This window comes from Triticum urartu, chromosome 4, assembly GCF_003073215.2.
Source record: "Triticum urartu cultivar G1812 chromosome 4, Tu2.1, whole genome shotgun sequence".
NCBI lineage: Eukaryota > Viridiplantae > Streptophyta > Magnoliopsida > Poales > Poaceae > Triticum > Triticum urartu.
In genome coordinates this window covers 504,401,666-504,416,822 of record NC_053025.1, presented here as the reverse complement: position 1 = coordinate 504,416,822, position 15,157 = coordinate 504,401,666, and the positions used below count along the sequence as shown (strand labels likewise).

The following is a 15,157-nucleotide window of genomic DNA, read 5'->3' as shown; positions in this document are numbered from 1 at the left end:
CAAGAGATTGACGTCCGGCCACGGAAGCGGGACGCGGTACTCCCAGTGGTACCGTGTGCGGTGCACCGGGATGTACAGCCGGTCACGTGGCCGTGATGCCCCCTACCACTATCGTGGTGCCAAGGTGAAGTTGGCGGGCCTCACGATGAGCCGACCTTATGCTTGTGCTTGCCATGCTTGCCACCTTTGCTGAAGAACTCCCTTGCGATGCTGGCGGACTAGGGTTTGTGTCAGCTGGCGAGGAAACACGCGTGCTCAGATGTTGACTGGAGTGAGAAAGGAGAAATGGGTGAGGCCGCCCCCTTTCCCGCACGCTTGCCAATTTAAAAGGACGTGGCCTGGACGATTCCAGTGGTTGCCGTGCGGGTCACGACCGCAACGTTGGTTGGTTGACCACCACGCGTGCCCGAGACGGACACCAAAAGGATGCGTGACGTGTCCATCTCATGTCTTTGTAGACACAAATCAAAGGTAAGTTCGGGCTCAAAATGCGCTCAGACGGATCCCGAACGGACGTGATCTGGATTTGCGTCTGCACATTGGGCTGGCGTTTCTATCCAGACATGTGCGGATCAAATGTGTCGTGCTATTGGAGTTGCCCTAGGGATAATCATTATGATAGACTATACAAAGACCCTAGCTTGTGCAAGAAATCACAGATGATGGCAAGGTTATTATGCTCTGAAGTCGCAACAAGTTTATTCGGTACATCAAAACGGTATCAAGCCATGCATACGACACGATGCTACTGGAAACTACTGTACACAAGTGATGCCAAGAAGTTCCATCCTCAGAGCTTCTGAAGGACATCGTGCATGGCCGCGCGCGGCCTACACACGGCCTCCAAAGCCACGGCCTTGGGCATGGTGATCCCGACCCCCTCCGTCATGTCCACCTCCACCCCGTCCACCCGTTCCCAGTTGAAGCACTGCACCAGCGTCCCGAGAACCACCCCGACCGTCTGCAGCGCCAGCGCCTCGCCGGGGCACCTCCGCCGGCCCATCCCGAACGGCATCAGCAGCCGTCGCCCTTGCCGTCCTCGAACCGCTCCGGCCGGAACGCCGTCGGGTCCTCCCACACGGCCGGGTCCCTGTGGATGGCGTACGCGTTCACGATCAGCATCGTGCCGCTCGGCACGTCGTAGCCGCCGACCTTGCAGTCGGCGGAGGACTCGTGCGGCAGCAGCAGCGGCGCCGCCGGGTACAGGCGTAGCGTCTCGCTGATGATGCACTGGAGGTAGCTGAGGCGGGGCACGTCATCGGCGGTGACCATGCGGGAGGTCCCGATGGACGCGTCCATCTCAGCCTGGGCCTTGTTGAGCGCCGCCGGATGGTTCAGCCAGGAGCGACATTGCCCATTCGATCGTGCTTGAGGTGGTCTCCGTTCCGGCCACAAACATATTCTGCAATGAATTATTGTAGAGAATGAATTTTAGTATATTCTTGTACGTAGAATATTGGAAGCAGATTCATAAAAAAACTGGAATAGATAAATCCCGAACATTCAAATTGTAAGCATGACTATCCGAACCTTTTTCATGGCAACCTTAGTTACGGCGAGGTTGACAAACATGGCAATTTTCTGATAAAAAACGAACTGGGATAGAGTTGTCATGGGTTAACAACTAAAACTGTCACCTTGCAGCAACTAAAGTTGCTATTGAAAAACATTCGGGATGACATGCTTAAATTCGGAACGTTCGAGACTTATTGAGTAAAAAAATTCAAAGATTTAGTAGAATACTGCACAAATCCTACAAAGACAAAGAGAGCCTTAACGTCAAGTACTCGAGAGTGGGAAAAGGCCAAAATTAAATTACTAGAAATAAACACGTGGGAAGTGGGATTCATCCAGCTAAGTGACATGGCCGTGTTACTCGCCTACGTTGAGTGACCACTATCTGATTAGATATATTATAAGATAGATAAAAAGTGGAGTACTGGACTAACATAATGACTCTGGTCGAGTTGTTGCTATCTGATGACTTAAACGAGTCAAAAATCTACTGATGATGCCAAATTGCCAATGTCCTTAATGAAGAAACCGACAGTTGAAGTACTCGGGTGTGTGAGAAGCAACCAAAGTGGAAGAGGGACTTACCGCACACAGAGCGATGATCATCTGATCAGTGTAGAGCTCCGGCTCTGTCTTCTGCAGAGTGAGGAGCACGGCGATCATGCTCTTCTTCTCGCCCTCGTCGCCGCCCTCCTCCATCCTCCGCCGCTCGGCGTCGATGAGCCGATGGAGGAAGGCGTCCCTCCTGCTCACCGTGGCCAGGATCCGGCTCCTCACGCCGGACACGTCCAACCACCGCATCACCGGCAGGTAGTCCCACACGTTGGCGGCGCCGATGAGCGGGATGATCTCGTCCACCACCTGCTTGAACTCCTGCGCCTCCAGGGACATGTCCGTGTCGCCGTCCGCCTCCGACCGGGTCCCCTTGGTCCGCGCGATGGTCTCCATGAGCACGCTGAGGGAGAGCTCGAACAGGCTCCGCTTGAGCTCCACCCGGGCTGGGCACGCCGCGGCGGCGCGGCACAGGCGGCGCGCCATGGCGCTCACCTCGGCGGCGATGACGCCGGACATGCCGGCGACGCGGTGCGCGGAGAGCAGCCGCACGGCGGCGACGCGGCGGAGGTTGCGCCAGTGCGGGCCGTAGCTGGAGCTGACGAGCGAGGTGCCGCCGTAGGACACGAGCATCTGCGAGGGGAACTGGGGCCGGTTGGCGAAGGCCACGTCGTGGTCCGTGAAGCACTCCCTGGCGCACGCCGGCGAGGAGACCACCACGGCGTTGCGCGCGCCGAGCCGCAGCGAGAAGACCGAGCCGTAGCGCTCCCCGAGGCGGCACAGCGCGGCGTGCAGCGGCTTCTCCACGAGGTGGAGGTGCCGAGGAACGGGACGGCCGGGGGGCTCGGCGGGAGGTGCGCGGCGCCCTTGCTGCCATCGCTCTTCTTGCCCAGAATGTAGTGGAGCAGGAAGAGGAAGGCGAAGGAGAGGACGGCAATGTATGCCTTATCCATGGCTGACCGTCCGTGGTCTGTGGGGAAGTGATGGATGCTCTGATGATGTGTCTGTCTTGATGCATGGCGGGCCTATATACTGTATCACGCGCCGGGCCGGGTCCCCATGGCTTGGCTTGGCTTGCCTTGCGGTGCAGCTTAAGCTGCGTAATACGCCATGCCTGACGTCCATGGCGATGGAGGTTAGCGCCCATGACAGTCTGACAGAGTTATTGATTATTTGGTTCGTACTGCGTGGGAGGTGGGCATGTCTTGCTCCCCGCGCGGAGCTTGGATCCGGACCCCTTCCTTCCGAATGCAAAAGGCCAACTCGAATTGGGGTTCTGTATCTTGCGACCTTTCCTTCCGAAACAAGAAGCTCTGATGAATTAAAATAGGGAAAAGCTCTGACGTAGTTGTCCACTCACTGACTTTGTGAGCGGCTTCGTTTACTTGCAGAGTATACAAGTGGTGAAATTGTTAAGCAGAACTGTGTACCTCCTGCAAATGCAATCGCTTCCCATCTATGATTGTATATAAGGTCATGTACAATGCATGGCCCAAGGTGATGATTCGGATGGAGCAGCCGGATCCTCTGCAGGAAGGAGGTGTTTGGAAAAAAAATTATGATCCAATACATGAAGCTAATAAAGTTGAAGTAGAGTAGAGAGTAGGGATGGATACGTAATGAGAGTCTACTTTTTATTTTTTTCTATGAGGCTCACTAGTAATATCCTGCATTGGGAAGAAAAAATTAACACATATGTCTCAAACTATTTTTTTTATCACAGAGCATCTACATCCATATGCTATCATTACACAGGCCTAACTGGGCTCGTCACGGTCCTGCATGAACAGCTTTTCTCATGCATAGCCAGCCAACCAAAAACGAGACCCACACAGAGGCCAAAAAAACGTGCCGAGGTGGGACTCAATCTCTGGCTATTAGTCTGCACAGCTGACCGAGTTAATTGTTTCAGCCAGGACGCAGTGCAACGGAAAGCCAATCCCCGATGCTGACCGAGTTAGAGCATCTCAAGCCGTTCGCCCCCCAAACGTTAAAAAAGAGCGTCTGGAGATGAACCAGCGCTAGTTCGGCCCCTGAAGGCGACCTAACTCCCAGTCACGTCCCCAGGGGTCGCCTCCAGGACGCGAAAAAATTGAACTTGATCGTTCCCGCTCACAAAAGACGCCATAAGTCGGGCGATCGCAAGCCATAGTTCGGCGTACAAAAAAATAGAGCGGCAGAAGTTCGCGTGCGCAACGCATCACTCGGCGGGCTCTGCCCCAGGCGTGGGCAGAGTTGGCCTGCGGGGGCTGGGCGGTGTCGACGCCTCTGTGCTGGGCGGTGTCGGCGTGGCTTCGGTTGTGCTGGGCGTCGTGGAGGCGTCACGCGGGCTTGGCGGCGGCGGCGGCGGCGTGTGCGTCGGCGTCGGCGGCGGCGGACTTGTTGAGGGAAGCTGGTTCAGGATGAGGCCGCGCTCCGCCAAGTACCACGCCTTGACCGCCTCGTCGGTGCTCTGGAGCATGTCCGCCCCACCCAGCAGGAAAGCCAGGTCGGTGTTTCTTTTCTTCGCGGCGACGTTCGTCCGGAGCAGGTCGAGCTTGACGGCGCTTCTCGACATCAACGCCGACCACCACGCCTCGGTCTTCTCTTCACGAAGGACGGCCCGGGCCTGCGCATCGGCGAGGCAGTGCTCGATGGACTCCTGCACTCGAGCGGTGGCCGCGTCGGCGTATTTCCCCTTCTTGGCAACTTTGTTGCCGTCCGGCCGCCCTTCCGATGCGCCAGGAGTCGGCGCGTCCGGCTTGTAGGTCTCCTTGGCCTTGCCGAGGGTGCGCCGGACTTCCGCCCACTTCTCGCACTTGTCAATGCGCTTGTAGACGTGGAGGTACTTGAATTCGGCGTCGCTGTTGCTCTGCTGGTACAGGATGAACATGCGCAGCAACTGCGCGAAGGAACAAACAGTTGGCGCGCGTACATGGCGAAGAGAGGCGGGAGACCGACGTGGCATACCTGATCCTCGACGCTGGCGCCGCTCTCCGGGCGAGCCGCGGCCTCTTCGACGACCCCATGCCATTTGTTGCACGCCCCCTGGATACGGCCCCAATGGTTCGCCATCGCCTTGGAGCCGCGCTGCATGTAGACGCCTTTGAAGTAGGGGTCGACGAGTTTGCGCTCGTCGAACTCGGCCTTGATGCGGTCCCAGTACGTGTCGATGCTCTGGTTCGTGCCGGTCGTCGGGTCGAGGCAGACGACTTTCCTGCTTCGGCGAGGCATTCCTCCTCCTTAGACGCCCACTTGATGCGCGGCTCGCCTGTCCTGGCCGCCCGCTTCTTCTTCTTGCGCCCCTTCGCCGTCGCAGGCGTCGGCTCCTCCTCCTCCTGCTCGTCCTCGCCGTAGACGTAGCCGAGCTCGCTGTCCATGCCACCGCTGAGATCCACCACCTCGTCCTGGGTGACGAACCCAGGAGACGCGGCGGCCGCGGCCAAACCTGCCGCGATGATGTCGTCCATGTCGGCCTCGGTCTCGTCGGTGTCGCCGAGGTGCGAGAAGGGCAGCGGGCCACGACGTAGCGGGGGCGTCGGGGAGGAAGCGTAGGCGGGCGGCGAGTAGTTGTATGGAGGGTACTGCACGCCGGCGAAGGCGGGAGAGGGCGTGTGCTGGGCCGGGTATCCATGGGGAAGGTGACGTTTGGGTTGAACCCACCGTGCGCGTCCCCGTCGGCGTAGCCCGGGGAGGGCGATCCCCATGGCTGCGGAGAGCCGAAGCCTTGCTAGCCCCAGGGCGCGTACTGGGCGTGGCTTCCGGGTGGATTCATCATCCCCGCGCGAGTCGCCTCGGCCTCGCTTGGTCCGCCGAGGCAGCCGCAACCGCACGCGCCGCGTTGTCGCGGGCCTTCTTGGCGATGGCCCTGTTCCACGGGTCGGTGATGACAGCCTCCCGCCGCTGAATTTTCGCCCTCCACTCGGCGTTTGACATGCCCGATGGCTTGATCGACGACGCCCTCGGCTTCCTCTGCTTCGGCTGGGCGACGGAGGCGGTCGCGGTTGCCGCCGCGTGCGGGGGGGGGGGGGGGGGGGGACGTGCTTCTTCGGTGGCATGGCAGCCGGCTGGGAGGGAGGCGAGCGGGAGGGAGATTGGCGGGAGAAAGGAAGTGTGCGGGAGGGAAGTTGAGGAAAAAGCAGGAAGAAACGGCGGGAAGAGGCGCTCGCCTCGCCGACAGAGCGGATCCACGCGCTCTTTTCGTTTGTGCCGGCGCCCCAGGCTCCCCCCAGGAAGCCGGGTTCGGCCTGGGTCCGCCGGCACCAGTTTCGACCCGAACCGGCGAAAAACGGGTTTCTGGGGACGCGACTGGGCCGTTTTTTAGGTGCCAACACGGCAAAAACACTTAAGGAGGACATGTTGAAGGCGCGACTGGAGATGCTCTTACCTGCCGGCATATGTTGTCTACGACGATTTCTGCCGGCAGCGTCACCGTCACCGCCGCGGCCTAGACACGCCATCGCAGTGTGTGCTCTGGTCTCCTGGCGCAAAAGGACCACCAAGAGTTAAGCAGGTTTATCCATAAGGCCGTTCCACGCCGACCGTCGCTGACACTCTACAACCAGAAGTACCGAACTTCGGGCATCAAATGCTCGCGGACGCGTTGAGACATCACAAAAAAACAATTTCACAGCGAACCTCATTTTCAACGCCCGCATCGGCAACATCCACTGCAAGGGCTCGTCCGGCTCCGTCAAGTCCATGTCCGTGGTGGTTGCGGCGCTTGAGGTGGCCGACCATCATACGCGGCGCCGAAAAGTGCAACTCCACCTCGACAACGTCCGCCGCGAGGGCCGCTGTTGCCTCACGCACCCACTGCCTCGCACGACGGGCACGCCAAGCCATACTTATTGGACGACATCCATGCGTTCACCTCCGCCTCGATGCGCCAACGCAGCGGTTGCGCATCCACCAGCGCGTTGGGACGCCAGACTGACCGCACCGCCTCCGGTGAGGCAGGGCGGCACACCTCGCACTGGATCTAGTGCCATTTGGGTGGACGCAATGATTTTCGACAGAAGGATTCCGACTACTGCCATCGAGCTGCCTCATCCCGAGAGCGGCGTTGCGGCAGGCGGACGCCCATCTCCTCATCGGGACCGCGTGGGACGAGCTCCTGCCTAATGGATATGGATGTGTAGAACTCGGATCCACTGCCCGCCATGCACGAGACGGTGGGAGATCGTCGGACGGGAGCTTATGCGAAGTGGAGAGTGGAGTGGAGTGTGGAATGCGACTAGGGTTTTGTTCGGAGTGCGAATAGGGTCCAATTTATGTGGGTTCGGGTAGGCCATAGTGGGCCGGATCCGATGTGGCACTCGTGTTCGGGCATCCCCATCTGCCCCAGATATGGGCTGGATGTTGGGGTTGCCGGCAGTCCGGGCGTTTACGCCGAATACGAGGCGCCCGGTTGGGTGACGTTTTTTCGTCCGAGTACTGACCAGATAGCCCGCACAGACGTTTCACGCGGGTATTGGGGTTCGCTTGTAAGTGCTCTTAGAGCATCTACAACCAGAGCCCTATATCAGGCTGCTTGGACAGAAAAATATAACTAAACCGGACCGCACAATCTAGCCCAAACTTTAAGGTTGACCGACACTCCCAGACCCAATCCATATCTAGGGCGGATACAAGATGCACCGCCACATCATCGAGCACTCCTTCACATCGGCGAAGACTTTGCAGGAGTCCGAAAATTCACATGATGAACCAAAAGTCACCACGTGCCTGTCTCTAATCTCTGTTCAAGCAAGGACGAACCAAAAGCCACCACATGTCCGTCTCTATGCCTTCATCGCCGAGGAGCAGTGAGATCGCCGTGACGTGCTGGAGGCCGCCGCAAAGGATCTCACCCTCCTCAATGAGTAGCCGGAATAAGGATTCCAAAACACCTGGAGTTATTTGGGATATTGAGCACGTCAACGTGCGTATCTTGTATTTAAGCAATGTATAGTGAACCTTTAGAAAAAACACAATGAACATTTCTTATCCATGGTGGACAAGATTTTTAAATACAAGATGATAAATACAAATATTCCTTTTGAAAAAAACAAGTTTTCATAGAAAAAATAGATGAAGAAAAATTTAAAACATAGGATGAACATATTTAATACGCCCTAAAGATTTTCTAAATACATGTTGAACAATTTTTAAAATGCATGATGAACCCTAACGAAATACGCGATGAATTTTTTTATACAATATGAACAGTATTTTTAGATTCAAGATGAACGTTCATAAAATGCACAATTTCCACTTTGAAATTACCCACCAACATATTTTTTTGGAAATATAACACAATTATGTTCTTATTAGGACTATGCATATTTTATAAACTAGGTGATACCCCATTAGTTGATGCGGGAATTGGTTGATGAATTTTAATAAATTTTTGGGTTGATAAGATGAAAACCTAATTTAAAAATATGCATGACTTATTATATTTTATTATGTATAGTTATAGAATATTTTATTGAATACAAGTAGAATAATTGAATGGAAAATATTTTTTCATGCATTGTTGAATGTTGTGGTTAGTTTTTTCCCATGCATGATTGCATGTTGAGGCAGGCATTAGCCAATTCATAATTGTGTGGTGAGTGACATGCTTACATGATAAATAAATTAATAGGGTTGACTCTTTTAGGTATATATGATATGTGGTAACAAGAAGAACGAGAACAAAAGGAAAGTAGAAAAAAATGGGAAAATAAAAGAAAAATGAGATGAAGAAACTAAAATAAATTAAACATAATTTTTTCAAAAACAATTCAACTCATTTTACAATAAAATGTTTTTAGAAAAATCATGTAATTAAATTGGAAAGTAAAAAAAACATGAAAAGAACAAGAAACAAAACAACAAAAAAATGAAGAACATAAAATTAAATATATTTTTTATAAAAACTCAACTCATTTTACAACAATTCGTTTTTAAAAAATCATGTAATTAAACTGGAATGTGAAAAATAAACAAGAAAAATGAAAAGAACAAGAAACAAAATTACGAAAAGAAAAAGAAAAAGTAAGAACATAAAGTTCAACATTTTTTATAAAAATTCAAATCATTTTACAACATTTTTTAAAAAAAATCATGTAATGAAACTGGAATGTGAAAAATAAACAAAAAAATGAAAGAAAAAAATTACGGAAAGAAAAATTAAGAACATAAAGTTCAACATAAACTTTTTAAAAATTAAAATCATTCTACAACAAAATAATTTGTAAAAAAATATTGTAATTAATTGGAAAGTGAAGAATAAACAAAAAAGACGAACAGAACAAGAAACAAAATTGCCAAAAGAAAAAGAAAAAGGAAGAACATAAATAAAATTAGGAGAAGACAAAAATAAATATTAGAAAGAAAGAATAAAATCTAACCAAAAATCAGATTACAAAACCATACCAACCCCCAACAAACCGGTAGGAACTGCCTCCCGTTCGTTTATTACTGGGCCGATCCAAGCAAATAGCTTTTGCGAGTAGGTGGAGCACTCCCATGTAGCTCTATTTTATTTGTCTCAAAAAAAATGTAGCTCTATTTTATCAACCCCCCCCCCCCCACCCAAAAAAAAGCTCTATTTTGTCATCTAAAAAAATGTAGCTCTATTTTAGAAAAAAAATGTAGCTCTAAGTCATATTTTTTGTCTAGAAAAGCTCTATTTGATTTTGGAGGCCAGTCAGGCCACAACCATCTGGTCGACATCGAAATCCACAAAACTGACAGCTGAAGAACCTTGTCTAAAAAAAACTGAAGAACCCCTCTATTATTAAGACCAGCCCTGCAGTAACCGCATGTCCTTAATTTTTTTTGAAAGATCCAGCGTTGCTGGCATTCATATACTCCCTCCGGTCCTTTTTACTTCGCATATTAGATTTCTGTCAAGTCAAACTCAACCAAGTTTGACCAAATTTACATTAAAAAAATATAAACATTCACAATACTAACTATATATACTATAAAACTACATTTCATAATTAATAATTCTAAAAATATTGATTTGATATTGTGAATGTTGATACTCTTTTCTATAAGCTAAAAAGAATCCGAGTAAGTATTAAGCAGGAAGCAATGGAAAGAGCAAATACATGGCGAGGATCCTAGGATCATGAGGTCCAAAGAAACTGAAATTTGGACTGAAGATATTGGTTTGCTGGAGATGCTGCGATGATCCCAAGCGCATAGTTCCAGTCTCAAAGTTTCTCCTCATTTGTCCTTGACGTAAATTGATATGTCCATGACGTATTGGCATACGGGTTGGATGGCTTTGCCATCGTCAGGCCAAATGGTGCTTATATTGTCTGAACTCGAACCTTGGATCTTGCATATGGCACTCCCAGTTCGGCCATTGGCTTCGTATCCAAAACTTACGAGCCAAATCATATCGAGGACCTTATAGAATACCGCGCAAACAAGCCACTGAATCGACCGGGAAACCAGCTCTGCTCCTTCAAGTTCCAACGGCATGGACACTGTCACCGCCCTCGCCGGCGCGGCCGCCCTTTTCATCTTCATCACCTCACTACTCCGTCTACGCCACCCACTCCTCCGCGGCCGCAAGAACGATGGTAAAACCAAGAGCACGCAGCTTCCGCCGAGCCCCGTCGCCATCCCCTTCCTCGGCCACCTCCACCTCCTCAAAAGGCCGTTCCACGCCGCGCTCTCCCGCCTCGCCGCGCGCCACGGCCCGGTCTTCTCCCTGCGCCTCGGCTCGCGCCCCGCCGTGGTCGTGTCATCGGCTGCGGGCGCCAGGGAGTGCTTCACGGACCACGACGTGGCCTTCGCCAACCGGCCCCAGTTCCCCTCGCAGATGCTCGTGTCCTACGGCGGCACCTCGCTCGTCAGCTCCAGCTACGGCCCGCACTGGCGCAACCTCCGCCGCGTCGCCGCCGTGCGGCTGCTCTCCGCGCACCGCGTCGCCGGCATGTCCGGCGTCATCGCCGCCGAGGTGAGCGCCATGGCGCGCCGCCTGTGCCGCGCCGCCGCGGCGTGCCCAGCCCGGGTGGAGCTCAAGCGGAGCCTGTTTGAGGTGTCCCTTAGCGCCTTGATGGAGACCGTCGCGCAGACGAAGACGTCCCGCGCCGAGGGGGCCGAGGATACGGACATGTCGCCGGAGGCACAGGAGTTCAAGGAGTCGCTGGACGAGATCGTTCCACTGCTAGGCGGGGCCAACATGTGGGACTTCCTGCCGGTGCTACGGTGGTTCGATGTGTTCGGCGTGAGGAACAAGATCGTGGCTGCGGTGAGCAGGAGGGACGCGTTCCTGCGGCGGCTCATCGACGCCGAGCGGCGGAGGCTGGACGACGGCGTCGGCGAGGGGGAGAAGAAGAGCATGATTGCCGTGCTGCTCGATTTGCAAAAGACAGAGCCGGATATCTACACGGACAAGGTGACCATGGCTCTGTGCATGGTAAGCGCTCCCATCTCAGTCTCAGTGCTACCAACCTCAGTGATTTGACTGATCATTCTTCGTGTCTTCCTTTCCATGGCAGACCATGTTCAGCGCGGGGACAGAGACAACGGCGACGACGGCGGAGTGGGCGATGTCGCTGCTGCTCAACCACCCGAACGCCCTAGCAAAAGCGCAGGCCGAGATGGACGCAACCGTCGGAACCACCCGCCTGCTCCGCGCCGACGACCTGCCGCACCTCGACTACCTCCACTGCGTCATCAGCGAGACCCTCCGGCTGTACCCGCCCGTCCCGGCGATGATCCCGCACGAGTCCTCGGCGGACTGCACGGTGGCGGGCTACCACGTCCCGAGCGGCACGACGCTGCTCGTGAACGCGTACGCCATCCACAGGGACCCGTCGGCGTGGGAGCACCCGTTGGAGTTCAGGCCAGAGCGGTTCGAGGACGGGAAGGCCGAGGGTCTGTTCATGATGCCGTTCGGGATGGGGCGGCGCAAGTGCCCCGGCGAGGCCCTAGCGCTGCGGATGCTGGGCCTGGTTCTGGGCACGCTGGTGCAGTGCTTCCATTGGGACAGGGTTGGTGATGATGAGGTTGACATGGGTGAAGGAGGTGGGCTGACGCTCCCCAAGGCGGTGCCGCTGCAGGCGATGTGCCGACCGCGGGCAGCCATGGCCGATGTCCTGCGGGGGCTGTGACCGGTGGGGACTGGGGAGGCGCGCGTCGTGGAGGTAAATTGTACCGCGCCACGGATTTATATTGAGCCTTGCTCTGACAAGCATTAAGCTCTTGCTTTCCATGCTAGCCTGTTCGTGCAGGTGTTATGTACAACTGCTGTACAGTACTCCCTCTGTCCTAAAATAAGTGTATTTCAACTTTAGTATTACAACTTTACAGTAAAATTAACAATACAAAGTTAAGATACTTATTTTGTGATGGATGAAGTAAAAGATACGTAGTGACGCGGATGTGCCCTTCTAGTGATCTGAATGCTCTCATTGCTCCTTTGTAAACAGTAAAATTGAAAATAAATAGGGACAGTCTATTTAATAGGTGCCTAGAGAAAAGTTTTCATTGGCCACTTTTCTTCTTGATCATCGGATCAATATCCAATACCCTCACTGTTCATCTTCTCTCCCCCCCCTCTTCTTCGTCCCGAGAGCAGTTTCTCTTTCCTGCAACATACCCTGCTCCATCCACCTACCTCCACCCGTCGCGCACCGCCTCGTTGTCCTCCATCCCCTCAACCTCTCCCCACCGCTGTTGCTGGCCATTGCCTGGGCCACCCTCTAAGCCCTGCACCACCGGAGAAAACACTCGGCGATCCCCTGCACCCCCACCGCTAAGATAGATAATGGGGCTGTGACTCCCTCTTAGTGAGACCATGGCTTCCCGCTAAGATGGATAGTGGGGCTATGATTTTTTCCAAAAAGCTTGGGATTAACTAGAAAAAAGTGACTGGCGCAAAGCAAATTTTCAGGCACCTAGGATATAGCAAAACCGAAATAAATAAAAAGAAAATCAAAACAATTCTGATTTTTTTGTGAGGATTTTTTATTTGTTTTGACAACATACATTGCTTAGTTTCTTCTTGGTGTCAATTTTCATGATGCAAACATATTTGTGGAGGTCTGGATCATTTTGGAGTCACTCCAAAATGGTTTAACACAAGGATCCTTGTGAGGTACATTACATGAGTGTGATTTTTGTTCTGTTAATTTATCACCTTGACAATATATTAGCAAGATAATATGAGATGAAAACAACATTGAATAGAGACAGTAGAGACATCTCAACGTTGGCTAAACCGAAAAGTCCAAAACAATGATAGCAACTACAAATGTGCATTAAAAAAAACATAGCTCACATGAAAAAATAAAACGCAAGTTCACTCGTAGTTCGATTTTCTACATAAAAAAAGAAGGTCGCTTGTAAATCATCAGGCCCAATGTTGAGTAAATCATACTTCTCACCGGATCAACCATATGCAGTGTACTGCAGCCATTCACCATAATATACGCAGATAGATCTAATTTGTTTTGTTTGTCTTATCTGATGCGAAACCATGCAGTCTTCCCATTAGGAGTCGCCACGCCTTCTGCCTGCTAGTAATCAATGTTTTTCACCGATATGTCATGCATACGGTGTTCCATACTCCCATGTCATGCATGATGTGTCCCAGATACTTGATTATGTCAAGTAAGGTAAAAAAACAGCCGGCTCTATCGATCCCTACCCCCTTGTTCTTCACGAATATGCAAATTCTTCGTGTGGCTGGTTGTTGTAAGATATTTTGCTTGCCACAGCAGGCTTAGGTATCTCCGTCACTCACTTGAATCATCACAACCAACGAAAGCAAGTTTGTAGTAATAAAAGCAACAGAAGTGAGAGGTGTCCATGGAGAGCAGCAGGGCTAGTCCATTTCTTTTCTTGAGTATCGCAGCTAGTCTCTTACTAAACACACTACTCACGTATCACAATCCATGGCTGAGATGGTGAAGTCTGCCATTGTTGCAGAAGCAGTTAACCGGATTATTTCTGGTATAGCCCCCACCAGCAAAATCGAGGACAAAACAGATGGGGAGTCATCAGGAGATGGTGGCATAGAGAGGCTGGAGATGGCGCGCATCAAAATGGAGGCCGCGCTCCAGACGTCCGACAAGTGGCAGATCACCGACACGTCGGTGCTCCATTGGCGAAAGAAGGTGAAGCACTCTGCCCAGGACTGCGACGATGCAGCGCGCAGATGCAGGCAACTTTTTCGGAAGGAAGACGAGGCGGAGCAGATGGCAAGGAAATCCTCATTTCCTAGACGGGTTGCTCACACAACCAAGACATTCATCTCCTCTTTCATCAGGCGCGGCAATGATCATTTCTCCGCGGGCAGAGTCACCGCTGCTGCCGTTCGAAGATTTGAGAGGCTCGCAGATGATGCTGGTGAATTTATGAGGTATGTGCAGCTCGGCGGGACACCACGCCATCACCTGTTCTTTGACCCTCTTATTGGGCATATCTTCGCGGGAAAAACATTGACCTACCAGGTGTTGCAGCCCGGAGGTCAGTATCACTTCTTTCGCATACACTCCGTTGGCTTCAATGATCGTGGGTTAGAGGCCACGATAACTTTTATCTACGAAGACCGCAAGGTGCCCAAGAACAATTTTAGGCTCGGGCTTATGATGCGTCTTTCGGAGAGTACAGACATAATTGGAACTACAGTCAAGTGCTTGCGACTAGTGACGCCTCACTTCAAGTGCACGGCCGATGTTGTCATCAGAGAGATCACCCATCTCCCTACACAAGATTTCTCCTATTTTGCACACGTGCAACACTGTGACCATATCCACAGAACTTTGACTAAATGGTTCCGTCCAGATCCATTATGTTGTCAAGGATACGACCACGACGTGGTGCCTTCTAGTCGTGGTGGTAGCAACTGCAACAATGGAGGTGGGAACAAATTTAGATTTTCAAGCATATTTCCTGAATCAGTCTGCGAAGTGTTTTTGTTGCGTTCCATCTCACTATCCGAGTACCTGTCGGGGTCAACCATAGTTACTGGTCATGATGACATGTCTTCTTTGGAGAATTTCTCGCCTTTGAAGCTTGGAATTCTACTCCTGCCTCATGACTCTTTGGAGGACCCCAAGTCTCCCCGTCCCACGATAGAGGTGATCGATGGAGAGAAGCAACCCCTCACACA

At 52.2% G+C, this 15,157-nt stretch overlaps 1 protein-coding gene and 1 pseudogene across 1 annotated transcript; one reads left to right on the top strand and one right to left on the bottom strand.

The window, feature by feature from the left end:
- Positions 1 to 660: 660 nt before the first annotated feature.
- Positions 661 to 3,088, bottom strand: LOC125552299 (annotated as a pseudogene).
- Positions 3,089 to 10,510: 7,422 nt separating this feature from the next.
- LOC125554003 (cytochrome P450 81Q32-like) lies at positions 10,511 to 12,152 on the top strand. Its single transcript, XM_048717632.1, has 3 exons — positions 10,511 to 11,455; positions 11,538 to 11,590; positions 11,849 to 12,152. The coding sequence occupies exons 1-3, from the start codon at positions 10,511 to 10,513 to the stop codon at positions 12,150 to 12,152; spliced, it is 1,302 nt and encodes a 433-aa protein (XP_048573589.1).
- Positions 12,153 to 15,157: the final 3,005 nt, after the last annotated feature.

Excerpts from the sequence above, each read along its gene's own strand:
- LOC125554003 (XM_048717632.1), top strand. The coding sequence starts at position 10,511 with ATGGACACTGTCACCGCCCTCGCCGGCGCGGCCGCCCTTTTCATCTTC. Across the intron at positions 11,456-11,537 it reads TGACCATGGCTCTGTGCATG|ACCATGTTCAGCGCGGGGAC; the intron begins GTAAGCGCTCCC and ends TTTCCATGGCAG. Across the intron at positions 11,591-11,848 it reads ACGACGGCGGAGTGGGCGAT|GGACCCGTCGGCGTGGGAGC; the intron begins GTCGCTGCTGCT and ends CGCCATCCACAG.